Consider the following 15,838-nt stretch of genomic DNA (forward strand, 5'->3'; position numbering starts at 1 on the left):
CTGTGGAAAATATGTTTTAGAAAGTAAATAACTTATCCCATTACTTAAAAACATTAGAGTACGAATGCTAAGATCTTCCTCCCTTTTCAGCCACCCCCTGCTTCTCCCCAAGGTGCCTACTTGGTTTGAGGCAGCCCCAGACTCTTCTGCTTAGGAAGGTGTACCTGTAGACAACTATAAACACAGTGCTTTCCATTTTGAGTGGAGTGGGATTCTACTGTGCATTTACTCTGCAGCTTTTAGAAGATCACTTAATATGCAATAGACCTTTTTTTCCTTCTACAGTATATATGGGTGTAATTAATCAGTTCCGTAGTAGTTGAGATTTAGGTTTCTTACATTTTACAGTTATATATATATATATTTTTTTTTTTTTAATATTTTTTTTCAACGTTTTTTATTTATTTTTGGGACAGAGAGAGACAGAGCATGAATGGGGGAGGGGCAGAGAGAGAGGGAGACACAGAATCGGAAACAGGTTCCAGGCTCCGAGCCATCGGCCCAGAGCCCGACGCGGGGCTCGAACTCACGGACCGCGAGATCGTGACCTGGCTGAAGTCGGACGCTTAACCGACTGCGCCACCCAGGCGCCCCAGATTTTACAGTTATAAACAGTGCTCTAGAGACCCTCTCTGTACCGGGAACTTTGGCTTGCGTGCAGGTATTTCTGTATATCGTATTTCTGTAGGAGGGGTTGCTGGCGTTCACATGTTAATTTTTTTAATTTTTTTTTTTTAATTGATTTTTGAGAGAGTGCAAGTCGGGGAGAGGTAGAGAGAGAGGGGGACAGAGGATCTGAAGCAGGCTCCACGCTGACAGCAGCAAGCCCGATGTGGGACTTGAATCCACAAACCGTGAGATCATGATCTGATCCAAAGTCGGACACTCAACGGACTGAGCCCCCCATGCCGCCCCAACTCACATGTTGAATTGTAAATCAAAACTACTGGGACGTCTGTAACATAAAAAGACAGACAGTAATAAGTGGGTGAGGATGTAGACAGTTGGAAGCCTCACACACTGCTGACAGGAATGTAAAATGATGCAGCCTGTTGGGAAAACCGTCTGGCAGTTTCTCAAACAGTTAAACATAAAGCCACTCTCCTCCGTATCTACCCCCAGAGAATTGAAAACAGGTCCACACAAACACTTAACACACAATGTCCACAGCAGTGTTTTTTCGCCATAACCAAAAGGTGGAAATCCACATGTCCATCAACTGATAAATGGATAAGTAAAATGTGGTCTTTCCACACAATGGAATGTTATTGAGCCATAAAAAGGAGTAAAGTTCTGACACCTATTACAACACGGACCTTGAAAATACTACTGAGTGTTAAGAGCCAGGCACAAAGGACCACATATTGTATGATTCTTTATATTTGAAATGTCCTGAATGAGCAAATCTGTAGAGATAGAAAGTAGATTAATGGTGGCCTAGGGCCAGCAGCAGCGGGTGGGAAGGGATGATGAGAGATGGGAGTATTGGAGAGAGGGTAGTATTTAAGGGGTACAGGATCTCTTTTCAGGGTGAGAGAAATGTTCTGAAATTGATTGTGGTGATGGCTGCATGCCTCTGAATTATACATTGTAAGTGGGTGAATTGCATGGTACGTGAATTATATCTTAATAAAGTTGTTGAAAAAGTTCAGGAGAAATAGAAGTCCTAACAAATTCCCACTGAAGGGTGGTCTCTTGCTTCCCCACCAGTAGTATGTGAAGGGGCCCATTTTCTCATGTCTTCACCAGCTCAGGAACTTACTCGTGTTAAGTTTCCGCCAATGTGGTGACAGAAATGTGGTATCTCGTTTGGGTTTGTACTTATCAGTGAAGTTGAACATTTAAGGATACATTTATTGGCTAATTTGTATTTTTTTTATGAGTTTTCTCTATTTTGGGGCCCACTTTATTGGATAGTTTGTGTTTTACTTACTCATTGGTAGAAACTTGAACATAATACAATGTTAATAGGCTGTTTTTCTTTGAAAAAGAATTTGGGGATAGTACACTTACATGAGACAGGGGTACAGGGAGCCTGCCTGCCCCCTTTGCTGCAACCTGCTTCTCAGCTTGATTTTTTTTTTTTTTTTTTTTTTTTTTTAACTGTCTGTTGGGGAGTTTGTTCTATATTAGTGTATGTTAAGCTCTCTTCTCTCTCTCTTTTCATGGCGGCACAGCACTCCCTTGTAGGGATGGATCAGAGACTTGACAGTGGTCTGTGGATGAAATTAGGTCGTTGCCAGCCATTTGCTGTCACACACAGTGCCGTGGAGACTTTCTGCACATACATCTCTGCACACGTGTGTGACCACATCTGTCTGGTTGAGTAATGAAGGTAGAATTTTGCATGGAGTGTAAGTACAGTCTTAACATAGGTGTTGCTCACTTGCCATCTGAAGAACAAACTGTACAAGCTTCCATTCTCTCCACAGTAGCAAGAATTATGAACCTTAAGTTTTGATTACTTATTTTTGAGAGAGACAGACAGACAGGATGCAAGTGGGGGTGGAGCAGAGAGAGAGAGAGAGAGACACAGAATCTGAAGCAGGCTCCAGGCTCTGCACTGACAGCGCAGAGCCAGACACGCAGGGCTTGAACCCATGAACCGTGAGATCATGACCTGAGCTGAAGTCGGATGCTTAGCCAACTGAGCCACCCAGGATCCCCTCTTTCCTTTTTTTTTTTTTTTTTTTTAATGTTTATTTATTTTGAGAGAGAGTGCATGTGAGTGGGGGTGGGGCAGAGAATCCTAAGCAGGCTCCATGCTCAGCACAGAGCCTGCCGCAGAGTTTGATCCCACAATTGTGAGATCAAGACCTGAGCTGAAATCAAGAGTCGTATGCTTAACCGACTGAGCCACCCGGGCGCCCCCCTTGAAGTACTGTCAACATACAGAAAAGTACAGAAGATAAATCTAATAGCACCCACATGATCCCAGGGTGACCTCTCTGCAGATGTTGGTCTGTACCTTTCCTGTCCCTGAGTTTATACTTTCATCTCGCACTGTGTGACCTCAAGGAATGCACAGATTGTTTTATATATTTTATTTTATTTTATTTTATTTTATTTTATTTTATTTTATTTTTAATTTTATTTATTATTTTTTTTTAACGTTTATTTATTTTTGAGACAGAGAGAGACAGAGCATGAATGGGGGGGGGTCAGAGAGAGAAGGAGACACAGAATCTGAAACAGGCTCCAGGCTCTGAGCAGTCAGCACAGAGCCCGACGCGGGGCTCGAACTCACGGACCGCGAGATCACGACCTGAGCCGAAGTCGGACGCTTAACCGACTGAACCACCTAGGCGCCCCTGTTTTATGTATTTTAAAGATACGTGTAAATAACATGTCAGACTGTTACGTGTCATTCAACAGAGTTCTGGTACTTGGAGATACAGTTCATTCATTTTGACAGCTCTGTGTATGTTGAACATAAGAGTATTTTACATTTTATTCATTCCTTTCTTAGTGGACATTTAAGTTGTTTCCACTTTGCTATTGTTGACAGGGCTGTGGTTCTCATTTTTTACTTGTCTTCTCGAGCATGTGTGGAGGGATTTTAAAGAAATCAGAATATATTCTTCAAGTAGAATTTTTTTGTGTGTAGGGTGGGTGAATCTTTACCAGACAGTGTTAACTGACTTTCCTGATTGATGTTCTGATCGTTGTAGCTCTCATCCTGTATGCCCTCAATAACACTTGGTACACTGTCAGATGAGCTGTCTCCTGTTTTTGCCTTTCTCTGATTTCTGGTGAGGTTGAGCATTGTTTCGCATATTTATCAGCCATTTGGGCTTTCTTTTTGCAAATAATTGTTCTCTGAAGGTAATTGCACTCTTAAGACCTAGCATAAGGTGAAGAATAGATGAGTATGAGCTCAAACCTGTAAAAAGCATAACCTCTGCTTCTGAGTTGAGAGTTTGATTTCAAGTAAGGTAGAACTGGAAGTCATGAGACATTCACATAGTTTTTTTAAGTGGAAAACACATTGGAAAGTCAGAGACTTTAGGTAATTTATCTACCATGCAGATTATGCCCCTCATTTGGTACCTTTATTCCCCACCTGGGTGTGAGATTGTCTGTTGTAGGCAACTTGTTTTGAGGAGCAACAAATTGAATTGGATTTCTTTTGAAAATTTTTTGAAATTTTGAAATAATTTCAGACTTAAATGTCAAAAGAATGCAAAAAATTTCTGTGCCTTCATTAGATTCCCCATATATTAACATTTCATCTTGTTTTCTTTATTTAGTCTCTCTTTATATACATATTATCTTTTTAGAACCATTTGAAAGTAAGTTGCTGACATAATGCCCTTTTTCCCCCCTCAGTACTTTAGTATGTATTTCCTAAAAACAGTTTTGTCTTTCATAATCACATGCAGCAATCAAACTCTGGAAATCAACTCTGAGTTCTCCCTCTAGAGCACTAATCGGGAGTAGAAGGTGTTGGTCGATTCAGCATGATTCCTTTCTGGCTGATGGTGGTGGGCACTGCTGGGAGCCTGTGGCTGATGGCCAGGTTGTTCCTCTGCTGGCGAGGCCATGTGGCTAGGCCTGCATAGATGCTCCTTTGCTCCTCATTCCCTGTAGATTTCCTCCTGCTCAGTCATGGTTAGATCTCAGGTGGGGCGCCTGGGTGGCGCAGTCGGTTAAGCGTCCGACTTCAGCCAGGTCACGATCTCGCGGTCCGTGAGTTCGAGCCCCGCGTCGGGCTCTGGGCTGATGGCTCAGAGCCTGGAGCCTGTTTCCGATTCTGTGTCTCCCTCTCTCTCTGCCCCTCCCCCGTTCATACTCTGTCTCTCTCTGTCCCAAAAATAAATAAACGTTGAAAAAAAAAAAATTTAAAAAAAAAAAAAAAAAAGATCTCAGGGAGCCAGAGGGGCGGGCCCTCCAGAGCCAGTCCCTGGTCCTGGAGACAGAGAACTGCATGAGGATGGACACTCTGTGCTCTGCAAGGACAGGAGAGGGCTGTAGCTGCCTCCCTTGTACCCCGTTCCCCTTCCTTCTGGGAGGGCCAGGCCCTCACAGCTCCACCAGTCATGTCCTTCTCTAGTAATACGTTACATACATTATAAAAGAGGAAGAAAAACCAAAACGTTGTAAAGGATAAATAAATCATATTTTCTTCCCTCACCTCAGGGACCTTGTCCTGGGTTCTATTTTCTTCCTCATTTAGTCACTGAGGAATAACATTACTGCTTTTTTCCCTTTCCTATAGTCTGAGGTTGAAGTCTTCCAAGCTTAAAAACAGATGATAGTTGAAACCCTGCAGTAAAGATGGTGTTGTTTGTTTTGGTTGAAACGTTTGGGTTCTTTCTATCAAATTGAAACTAGAAATTCTCCCTCTTTCCCTCCCCCAGTTTTACTGAGCTAGAACTGACAAACATCCCTGTTGTAAGTGTAGGGTGTGCAGTGTTGTGATTTCACTTCCATGGATTGTCAAGTGATGACCACGTATTCGGCGAGCGTCCACATCTTACGTAGACACAGACACAGATTGTTTCCTTGTGACGAGAACTCAGGATTTACTCTCCACAACTTCAATATATGTCATATGGCAATGTTCACTGCAGTCATCGTAAATTGCTTATAACTGGAAATTTGTGCCTTTTGACTGCCTTCGTTCCATTTCCCCTTCTAGACCCGTCTAGAAATGATCTTTGAAGACTGAAGGTTTCATAGCTGATTTCTAACTAGAGCTCTTGAAAGTGGGGGATTATAGAAAGTAAAACTCAGTTAAAGTCTTGTAAAAATGCAGTTTTGTCCTACTAGGGGACCTGTGATAATCACCTTTTATACTAGGCTCAACCAAGCTTGTCAGTTGGTCATGGGTTTTCAAAATAAGGCAGAAGAGTACATAAATGAATGTTTATTGTACAGTGGTATATGCCTGCTATAAAAGAATTAGAAAGTACAGTGAAGCAAAAAGAAATCCAAAACTATTCCTAATCTCATCACCCAGATATCACACATGTTAATAACTCATTGAGTATCCTGATTTTTTTTTGTAAGTTTATTTATTTATTTTGAAAGAGAGAATCCCAGGCACGCTCTGCACTGTCAGCACAGAGCCGATACGGGGCTCGAACTCATGAAAACTCTGAGATCATGACCTAAGCTCAAGTTTGGACATGTAACTGACTGAGCCTCCTGGGTGCTCCCTCCTGTTGTTTTTTTTTTTAATTTTTTTTTTCAACGTTTATTTATTTTTGGGACAGAGAGAGACAGAGCATGAACAGGGGAGGGGCAGAGAGAGAGAGGGAGACACAGAATCGGAAACAGGCTCCAGGCTCTGAGCCATCAGCCCAGAGCCCGACGCGGGGCTCGAACCCATGGACCGCGAGATCGTGACCTGGCTGAAGTCAGACGCTCAACTGACTGCGCCACCCAGGCGCCCCCTGTTTTTTTTTTTTAATAAATATTTTAAGTTAAGGTGGAGTCCTGTTACACAAAATGTTTTGTAATATGCTTTTTTTTTTTTCTCTCTTCACGATGTCTTGGGCACCCCATCCATATTAATACGTATATACTTGGACCTGTCATATAAATGGGGGACTGGTGTTCCACTTTACAGATCTCACTTAGTTCACTGATTTCTCACTTTAGGGTCTTCATGGTTTTGACCATGCTAAATGCTGATGGGAACATCCCAAATGTTAGTGTATGTCCTTAATTATTTCCTGAGGCCAAATTCCTGGAAGTGGAATTGCTGGGTCAGAGGTGTGTACACGTTTAATGTTTGCTGGTTTGTCCTCCAGAGCACTGAGCCCCAGTGGTTCTGCCCTCAGACACCAGACTGCTGGGTTGAAGCTTTTAAAATGGAAAGCTCGTTTTTTTATACTTTTAAAGTAAGCGTGCTCATGAGTAGTGAATTTAGAAACGAAGGAAGATTAGGAAGATGGAAGATTATTTTTGAGAGAGAGAGAGGGACAGAGCATGAGCAGGGGAGGGGCAGAGAGAGAGGGAGACACAGAATCCGAAGCAGACTCCAGGCTCTGAGCTGGCAGCACAGAACCTGACACGGGGCTTGAACCCATGAACCATGAGATCATGACCTGAGTGGAAATCAAGAGTTGGGCACTTAACTGGCTGAGCCCCCCAGGCACCCCTAATCATGTTCCTTTTTGCTTAATCTTTTATCTTTAAAATATTTTTTCCATTTTTCTTGAGATAAAATTGACATATAACATTATGTAAGTTTAAGGTGTGCTACATAATGATTTGAATTATGTGTATATTGTGTGTAATACCACAGTAAGTTAACATCTATCACCTCTCATAGTTACAAACTTTTTCCTTGTTAAATAGCTTTTTTTTGTTTGTTTATTTGAGAGAGAGAGAGAGAGAGAGAGATTGAACACAAGCAGGGGAGGAGCAGAGGGAATCCCAGGTAGTCCCTGTGTTGTCAGTGCAGAGCTCGACATGGGGCTCTATCTCATGACCCATGAGATAGTGACCTGAGTGGAAATCAAGAGTCGGACACTTAAATGACTGAGCCCCACAGGTGCCCTTAAATAGCTTTTTATCAATGATTTAATAACTTCTTTGTGCCTTTCCATGAACCTGTGAAAGTGCATAAACAAATAAGGTCTGAAAAATATTTTAAAATATAAAACTTGTCTTAAATCCTCAATAATAGCAATATGGTGTGGAAATCCTCCTATAACTTATGAATGTGCAGGGACACCTCATTTTATTGTTTTACTGTATTGAATTTCGCAAATGCTGCATTTTTTTTTTTACAGATTGAAGGTTTGTGGAGACTATGTTTCAAGCAAATCTGTTGATGCCATTTTTGTAACAGCATTTGCTCACTTTGTGTCTCTGGGTCACATTTTATTTTTAGTTTTTATTTATTTATTTATTTTGAGAGAGAGAATATACAAGCTGGGGAGGAGCAGAGAGAAGGAGAGACAGAGTCCCAAGCAGGTTCTATGCCACCAGCAGAGAGCCCAATGTGGGGCTCAAACTCACAAACTGTGAAATCATGACCTGAGCTGAGATCAAGAGTGGGACGCTTAACCAACTGCACCACCCAGGTGCCCCTTGGGTCACATTTTAGTAGTTCTCACAGTATTTCAAATTTTTTCATTACTGTCATACTTGTTATGGTTATTTATAGTTAGTGATTATGACTTGCTGGAAAGCCAGTTGATACCTTTTTTTTAGCAGAAAGTTTTTGTTTGTTTGTTTAAATAAGCTCTATGCTCAACATGGGGGTTGAACTCACAACCCTGAGATCATGCTAAACTGACTGAAGCAAGCAGGTACCCCGATAAAGTGGGGTTTTTTTTGTTTGTTTGTTTTAATGTTTTAAATGTTTATTTACTTTTGAGAGAGAGAGACAGACTGCCAGCTGGGAGTTGAGGGGAGGTGGCGAGCAGAGAGAAAGGGAGACACAGATTCTGAAGCAGGCTCCAGGCTCCGAACCGTCAGCACAGAGCCCAATGTGGGGCTCGAACCCACAAACTGCGAGATCATGACCTGAGCTGAAGTAGGACGCTTAGCCGACTGAGCCACCCAGGTGCCCCTCCCAATAAAGTATTTTTTAATTTAGGTATATATATTGTTTTTTCCTTTTGTTTTGTTTTGTTTTGTTTTGTTTTCAGAGAGAGAGAGAGCACTGGGGGAGGAGCAGAGGGAGCGGGAGAGAGAGAATCTTAAGCAGGCTCCACTCCCAGTGCAGAGCCCAACTTCGGGCTCAGTGTCAAAACTGTGAGATCATGACCTGAACCAAGATCAAGAGTCCAACTCTTAACCAACTGAGTCGCCCAGGTGCCCCCATGTTGGTTTTTTTAGACATAATGCACACTTAATATACGACCACCGTATAGTGTAAATACAACTTTTATATGCACTGGGAAACGAAAAAATTCACTTGACTTGGTTTGTTGTGATCCTTTCCCGCAGCAGTCTGGAACTGCACCTGTGGTATCTCTGAGGTGTGCCTGTATAATGTATATATTGTCATGATTTTTTTTCTTAAGTTATTTATTTTGAGAGAAAGCAAGCAGGGAAGGGGCAGAGAGAGAGGGAGAAAGTCAAGAGTCAGACACTCAACTGATGGAGCCACTTAGGTACCCCCGTATTTTCATGATGTTAAAAAATCTATGGGGGCGCCTGGGTGGCTCAGTCGGTTAAGCGGCCGACTTCGGCTCAGGTCATGATTTCGTGGTCCGTGAGTTCGAGCCCCGCGTCGGGCTCTGTGCTGACAGACAGCTCAGAACCTGGAGCCTGTTTCAGATTCTGTGTCTCCCTCTCTCTGACCCTCCCCATTCATGCTCTGTCTCTCTCTGTCTGAAAAATAAATAAACGTTAAAAAATAAAAAAATAAATAAATAATCTGTGGGGCGCCTGGGTGGCTCAGTTGGTTGGGCCTCCAACTTCGGCTCACGTCATGATCTCACGGTTGGTGGGTTCGAGCCCTACGCCGGGCTCTGTGCTGACAGCTCAGAGCCTGGACCCTGCTTCGGATTCTGTGTCTCCCTCTCTCTCTGCCCCTGCCCCACTTGTGCGCTCAAGCTCATGCTCTCCCTCTCTTTCTCTCTCAAAGAATAAAAAAACATATAAATGAAAATAATATAACCTATAGGCTTAAAAACAGCCAAACAATAAAACTTACGGGAAAATTAATAGAAATTTTAGGAATAAGCATTAAAAAACTTCTGTAGGTTTTCTCACACTTCCCCATCCCAGAGTGTTAATAACTCTGAACAGATTTCTACATAAGTGAAATCCTGCTGTGCAAACTGGAATACATAGACTTCTGCAGTGTGTTTTTAAATGTTAGCAGAATATCACAAACTTACTTCCACATCAGTAGAGAAACCTGCCTCATTCTTTCTGATCCAGTACTTGATAGTAGTGATATGCCGTAATCCATTTAACCATTCACACATTAATGGTTGTATTTGTTTCCTGTGGCTGCTGTTAACAATTTACTATAAACTTGGGGGGCTTAAAACACAGAAATTTATTTTCTCACAGTTCTGGATGCCAGAAGTCCAGGATCAAGGTGTCAACAGGGCCACATCCCCTCCAAAGGCTTTGGGGAGGAATGGTTCCTTTTCTCTCTGAACTTCTGGTGGGTCCTGGTGTTTCTTGGCTCGTAGACGCATCATTCAGTCCCCGCCTCTGTCTTCACATGGCTGTGTCCCCAGTGTGTCCCTGTCTTCTTCTCTTCGTCATAAGGATACCTTATATCTTATATGTTGTAAAGACATACTATGGTCCTTTCAAAAACTCGGCTATACCAATTATTTGTAAATACCAGCGTTTATGGCCATAACATAGCTGACTCCTCCCCCATTTACACTGTCTCCACGTTTCTGTTACTGCAAATATGTTCTACCAGACACCTACGTCATACAAGCTTTCTCTGTTATTTGGGGTAATTTCCTTAGGAGAGAGTCCTAGGATTGGAAACATTTGTGCTGAAGACCAGAAGTACATTTTAGGCCTTTGGATAAAAACTCCCAGACTCTTCTTCAGAAGGATGGTGCTGTCATTGTGGTGGTGACTTTTAAAAGTTGCTTCCCTGGTGAAGCTGTTGTCTGCGGTTTTCTCTGTGTGAAGAGAAGTGGAGCGAGTTGGGCATGCCCAGATTCAAAGGGTGAAGGTCAGGCTCTGGCCTCATTGCCTGCAGTGCGCCCTTCCCCACCTGGGGCAAGTGCCTGCCTCTCCCTTAAGCACCTGTCTGCCTGGCTTGGAAAGCCCAAGAATGAGGTTGGAGAGCTGCCACGGCTCTCTGGTGGGGAGACTGCTGCTAGCAAGCCCCTCCCCAGCGCCCCCCACCTTGTCCTTAAGGAGCCTTCGCCTTTTTCTTACGCAGATGTGGGGCTGTTAAGGGCCCAGGGCAAGACCTTTCCAGGGTGGTGAGAATTCAGTGTACTTTTTGGTTGGAGTCCAGAGTCTGCATCCAGGGAAGTGAGGGTGCTTTACGGGACAGGTTCCTAGTACTTGTTCTTTCATGAATTTCACAGGGAGTCAGAGTGGACACGAGAGACCACAGTGGAGCCACAGCCCGGATGCTGGCCAAGCAGTATGGACACATGAAGATCGTGGGGTTGATAGACGCTCACTCTCCTACTCTGCCCAAGAACCTCTATCGGAGCCCAGGTATCTGCTTCTGTGCCCTCTGCTGGAGTTCCGCAGGGCGGGATGGGAGAGGGAGGAAGACCCCCCCCCCCCCCCGCCCCCGCCCCCGGCCCCAGCTGCCACCTCTCCTCCAGAGATTTGGCTCTCGCAGCCTTGACAGGAGACCTCTGCTTTCCCTGTGACTCCACTGTACAGTCGAGGTTGAGGCTTGCTGGTCTGATAGGAGAGACGTTAGAATGTAGAGTGGTTCCTGCCAGGCTGAAGGTGTGCACAGGATGCCGGGGTGCCCAGGGAGAGGTGGCACGGCGGCCACACAAAGGGGATTGCTTACAGTTTCTTGACTTTGCTTGTGGTGCTTATTGCCATGTGAAATGTTTTAATTTTATGTAGTCAAGTTCAGTCTTGTACTGCCTTTAGATTTGGGGTCACAGAAGGTCTTTGTGCCTTGGTTGTGTATGAATTTGTCCGTTTTCTTCTTGTACTTCCATGGTTTCATTTTTTATATTCAGCTCTCTGATCCATTTATACTTTATTGTCATGCATGGTGTGACGTGTGGTTTTTTTCAGATGGCTTCCCCATTGTCTTGGTTTCATGAAATTATTCAACAGTCCATCTTTGACCTGGTGATCTGAGAAGCTATCTTTGTACTATATTCTGAATTTCTTTTTGTGTCCAGGTCTGTTTCTGGACCTCTGTTCTGTTCCCCAGGTCTGTCTGTTCATACTGCAGACCTCCGGTGTTGTAAATATGCAGAGGCTTTTTGCCTCTCGTCCGGCCAGTCCCCCCTGCAGCCTTTCCTTTTCAGTGTTCCCATAGCTATTGCTGTTTCGTGTGTGTGAACTTCAACACCAGCTTGTCTAGCTGCTTAAAAACAGCATGTTATTGAGATTGTGGCAAATTTATAAATGAACTACCCTTTCATGCTGTTGAGTCGGACTCTCTAGACAAGGGACATCTTTTGTGTCTATTGGAGGGTTTAAAATCTTTCCTCGTAGACATTTTGCATAGAACTTTTTATTCCCAAGTGTCTGATTTTCTTTGCTGCTGCTGTGGGTTGGGTTTCACTGCCATTTTACCCTCTGCTTATTGTCTGTGACTATGAAGGCTGTTGATGTCTGTACACCAGTTTTATATTCCGCTGAATTCTTTCATTTGAATTTATTGATTCTGTAGGGTCTTCTAGGTATGCTACCATATAATCTGTACATAGAGATAGATTTACTACTTCTTTCTGATTTTTGTACATCTGGTTTCTTTCATTCATTTACATTGGCTCCTACTTTTGGTTAGGTGTTGAACAGAGTGGGGATAGTGGGCATTCACCAGGTCCTGACCTTAGCAGAAATGCCACCTTAGGTAAGACGCTGATTTTAAGAGTAAGGTGTGCATATATTTTATCATGTTGAGAAAGAGTTTGTCATTTTCTATATTCCTGAGTGTTGTTTACAGCCATTAGTGTTGAATTTTGTCAAAGGCTTTTTTAGCATCTGTGGAGATGATTATTAATTTTCTCCTTAAATCTAGTAATAGAGTATATTAATGAATTTCCTAATAACGAACCAACTTTACTTGCTGTGTAGAAATCCTATGTGGTATATTATTTTCTGAATGCAATATTGGATTTTGTTTGCTAGTATTTTATTTAGTGTTTCTGTATGGCTGTTCATTTATAAATGGTATTGGTCTGTGATTCTCTGTTTTGTCTTTATCAGGTGTAGGTATCAGTATTGTACTTCATACAAAGAATTTGAAAGTTTTCCTTTTTGTGCTCTGGGACAGTTTATGCAGTATTGGTACCCTGTGGTGGTGGTTTTTTTTTTTTTTAAGTTTTTAAAATTTTATTTTATTTTACCTTATTTTTTGATGAAGAATTTTACTTTTTTTTTTTTTTTTTTTTACATTTACATCCAAATTAGGATATAGTGCAACAATGATTTCAGGAGTAGATTCCTTAGTGCCCCTTACCCATTTAGCCCATCACCCCCACAACCTCTCCTGTAACCCTCAGTTTGTTCTCCATATTTATGAGTCTCTTCTGTTTTGTTCCCCTCCCTAAATTATATTATTTTTGTTTCCCTTCCCTTATGTTCATCTGGTTTGTCTCTTAAAGTCCTCATATGAGTGAAGTCATACGATTTTTGTCTTTTTCTGATTTTACTTAGCATAATACCCTCCATTTCCATCCATGTCATTGCAAATGGCAAGATTTCATTCTTTTTTTTTTTTTTTCAACGTTTATTTTTTTTGGGACAGAGAGAGACAGAGCATGAACGGGGGAGGGGCAGAGAGAGAGGGAGACACAGAATCGGAAACAGGCTCCAGGCTCTGAGCCATCAGCCCAGAGCCTGACGCGGGGCTTGAACTCACGGACCGCGAGATCGTGACCTGGCTGAAGTCGGACGCTTAACCGACTGCGCCACCCAGGCGCCCCAAGATTTCATTCTTTTTGATTGCCAAGTAATACTCCATCATAATATATATACCCCATCTTCTTTATCCATTCATCCATCAATGGACGTTTAGGTTCTTTCCATACTTCAGGTATTGTTGATAGTGCTGCTATAAACAAACACACAGCACACCTTCGAAACAGCACACCTATATCCCTTCGAAACAGCACACCTATATCCCTTGGATAAATGCCTAGTAGTGCCATTGCTGGGTCATAGGGTAGTTCTATTTTTTTTGAGGAACCTCCATACTGTTTGCCAGAGTGGCTGCACCAGCTTGCATTCCCTCCAACAATGCAAAAGAGATCCTCTTTCTCAGGATCCTCGCCAACATCTGTTGTTGCCTGAGTTGTTAACATTAGCCGTTCTGACAGGTGTTAAGGTGGTATCTCATTGTGGTTTTGATTTGTATTTCCCTGATGATGAGTAATGTTGCACATTTTTTCATGTGTCAGTTGGCCATCTGGATGTCTTCATTGGAAAAGTGTCTACTCATGTCTTTTGCCCATTTCTTCACTGGATTATTTGTTTTTTGGGTGTTGAGTTTGATAACTTCTTTATAGATTTTGGATGCCAACCCTTTATCTGGTATGTCATTTGCAAATATCTTCTCCCATTCTGTCGGTTACCTTTTAGTTTTGCTGATAGTTACACTGGGCAGAAGCTTTTTATTTTGATGAGGTCCCAGTAGTTCATTTTTGTTAAACTTTATTTTTTTTTTTTTAATTTTTTTTTTTTTTCAACGTTTATTTATTTTTGGGACAGAGAGAGACAGAGCATGAACGGGGGAGGGGCAGAGAGAGAGGGAGACACAGAATTGGAAACAGGCTCCAGGCTCTGAGCCATCAGCCCAGAGCCCGACGCGGGGCTCGAACTCACGGACCGCAAGATCGTGACCTGGCTGAAGTCGGACGCTTAACCGACTGCGCCACCCAGGCGCCCCTGTTAAACTTTATTTTTGAGAGAGAGTGTGAGCAGGGGAGGGACAGACAGAGGGGGAAAGAGGATCTGAAGTGGGCTCTGCCCTGACAGCAGAGAGCTGGATATATGGGGCCCAAACTCACAAACCGTGAGGTCATCACCTCAGCTGAAGCTGGAAGCTCAACCAGCTGAGCCACCCAGGTGTCTTGGTAGCCTGTGGTTTGGGAAGGTTTGGAAGGATTCTCCTGTGAAACCATCTGGGCCTGGTCTCTTTGTGAGGTGGCTCCTGCTAAGTTTTTCTGTTTCTTCTGCAGAAATTGATCTGCTTAAGCTTTCTCATTTCACAGGGCCAAGTTTGGTAAACTGCACTTTCCTAGGAAATCCTTTCATTTCAGGATTTCAAACTTACTTAGGTCTGCAAAATTGTTTTTGTCTGCATCCTTCTGAAAAGTTCCAGTGGTTATCTTCCCCTGTGATTTTCCCATCTTGCCTGTCTTCTGTCTCAGTCCTGTCTTACATTTTTTATCTCATTCATTCTTTGGTGATTTTCTTCTTGAAGTACTTCTTTTGCATCCAAATCTCTTCTTCCTTGGGCACCTAGTAACTGAGTCTTCATTTTAATATTTTGACCTTTGGTGTTTGGATGTTTGTTTTTTTTAAGATTTTATTTTTAAGTAATCTCGGTGCCCAACGTGGCACTCAAACTCACAACTCTGAGATCGAGTGTTACATGCTCTACCACCTCAGACCAGCCAGGTGCCCCACTGACCTTAGTTTTCCACTTACTTCCTGGGTTCAGTTTTCCTTTCTCATAGTTGTGTGCACATGCCTGTGTCTTTTTGGTCTCAGTTTTGGATTTCTAAGTCAGGGTGCTTTTTCCTATCCTCTGATGCTTGTTTAAGGAGGTATCTGCCTCTGGGGCACCTGGGTGGCTCAGTCTATAGAGCATCCAACTCTTGATCCCAGGGTTGCCCCGTGTTGTGTGGAGAGCCTACTTAAACAAATTATCCACTCAGAGTGTCACAGAAAGTGTTAGAGTTTTCTTACCTCCTCCTTTATGTCGGTGGTTTGGGGAACTAGCATCTTCGATCGCTGGTGTCCAGCCTGTCTCTACCTCCTCCCTGGAGTAGTTGTGTTCATGGATCGCTGGAGCACTTCACCTACAGGGCTTGGCGGCCCGGCTGCAGTGAGGGCCCTGCTTCGGGACTCCCTCCTCCCCAGTGTCTCGAGAGGAGTCCTTTCTGGATGGGTTTGGTTTGTTTCTTGTGGGTTTTCTTTGGACAGGGATGTAGTTAGGCCAAGCCTGTGTGTCCTTGATACGTTTTTGTCTTGTCAGATCCTGAACTTCACCTGCTCGCTTTTTCTCTTC

General features: G+C 43.1%; 1 protein-coding gene across 8 annotated transcripts in view; it reads left to right on the forward strand.

Moving 5' to 3' along the window:
• ANKS3 (ankyrin repeat and sterile alpha motif domain containing 3) overlaps nucleotides 1–15,838 on the forward strand; it is a 35,542-nt gene that overhangs the window by 8,574 nt on the left and 11,130 nt on the right. For all 8 annotated transcript variants that reach the window (XM_047838181.1, XM_047838177.1, XM_047838179.1 and 5 more), the window contains one exon: nucleotides 10,983–11,118. In XM_047838181.1, the coding sequence (XP_047694137.1) occupies nucleotides 10,983–11,118 (136 nt within the window). The remainder of the gene's footprint in view (nucleotides 1–10,982; nucleotides 11,119–15,838) is intronic.

Source organism: Prionailurus viverrinus, chromosome E3 (genome assembly GCF_022837055.1).
Source record: "Prionailurus viverrinus isolate Anna chromosome E3, UM_Priviv_1.0, whole genome shotgun sequence".
Classification (NCBI taxonomy): Eukaryota; Metazoa; Chordata; class Mammalia; order Carnivora; family Felidae; genus Prionailurus; species Prionailurus viverrinus.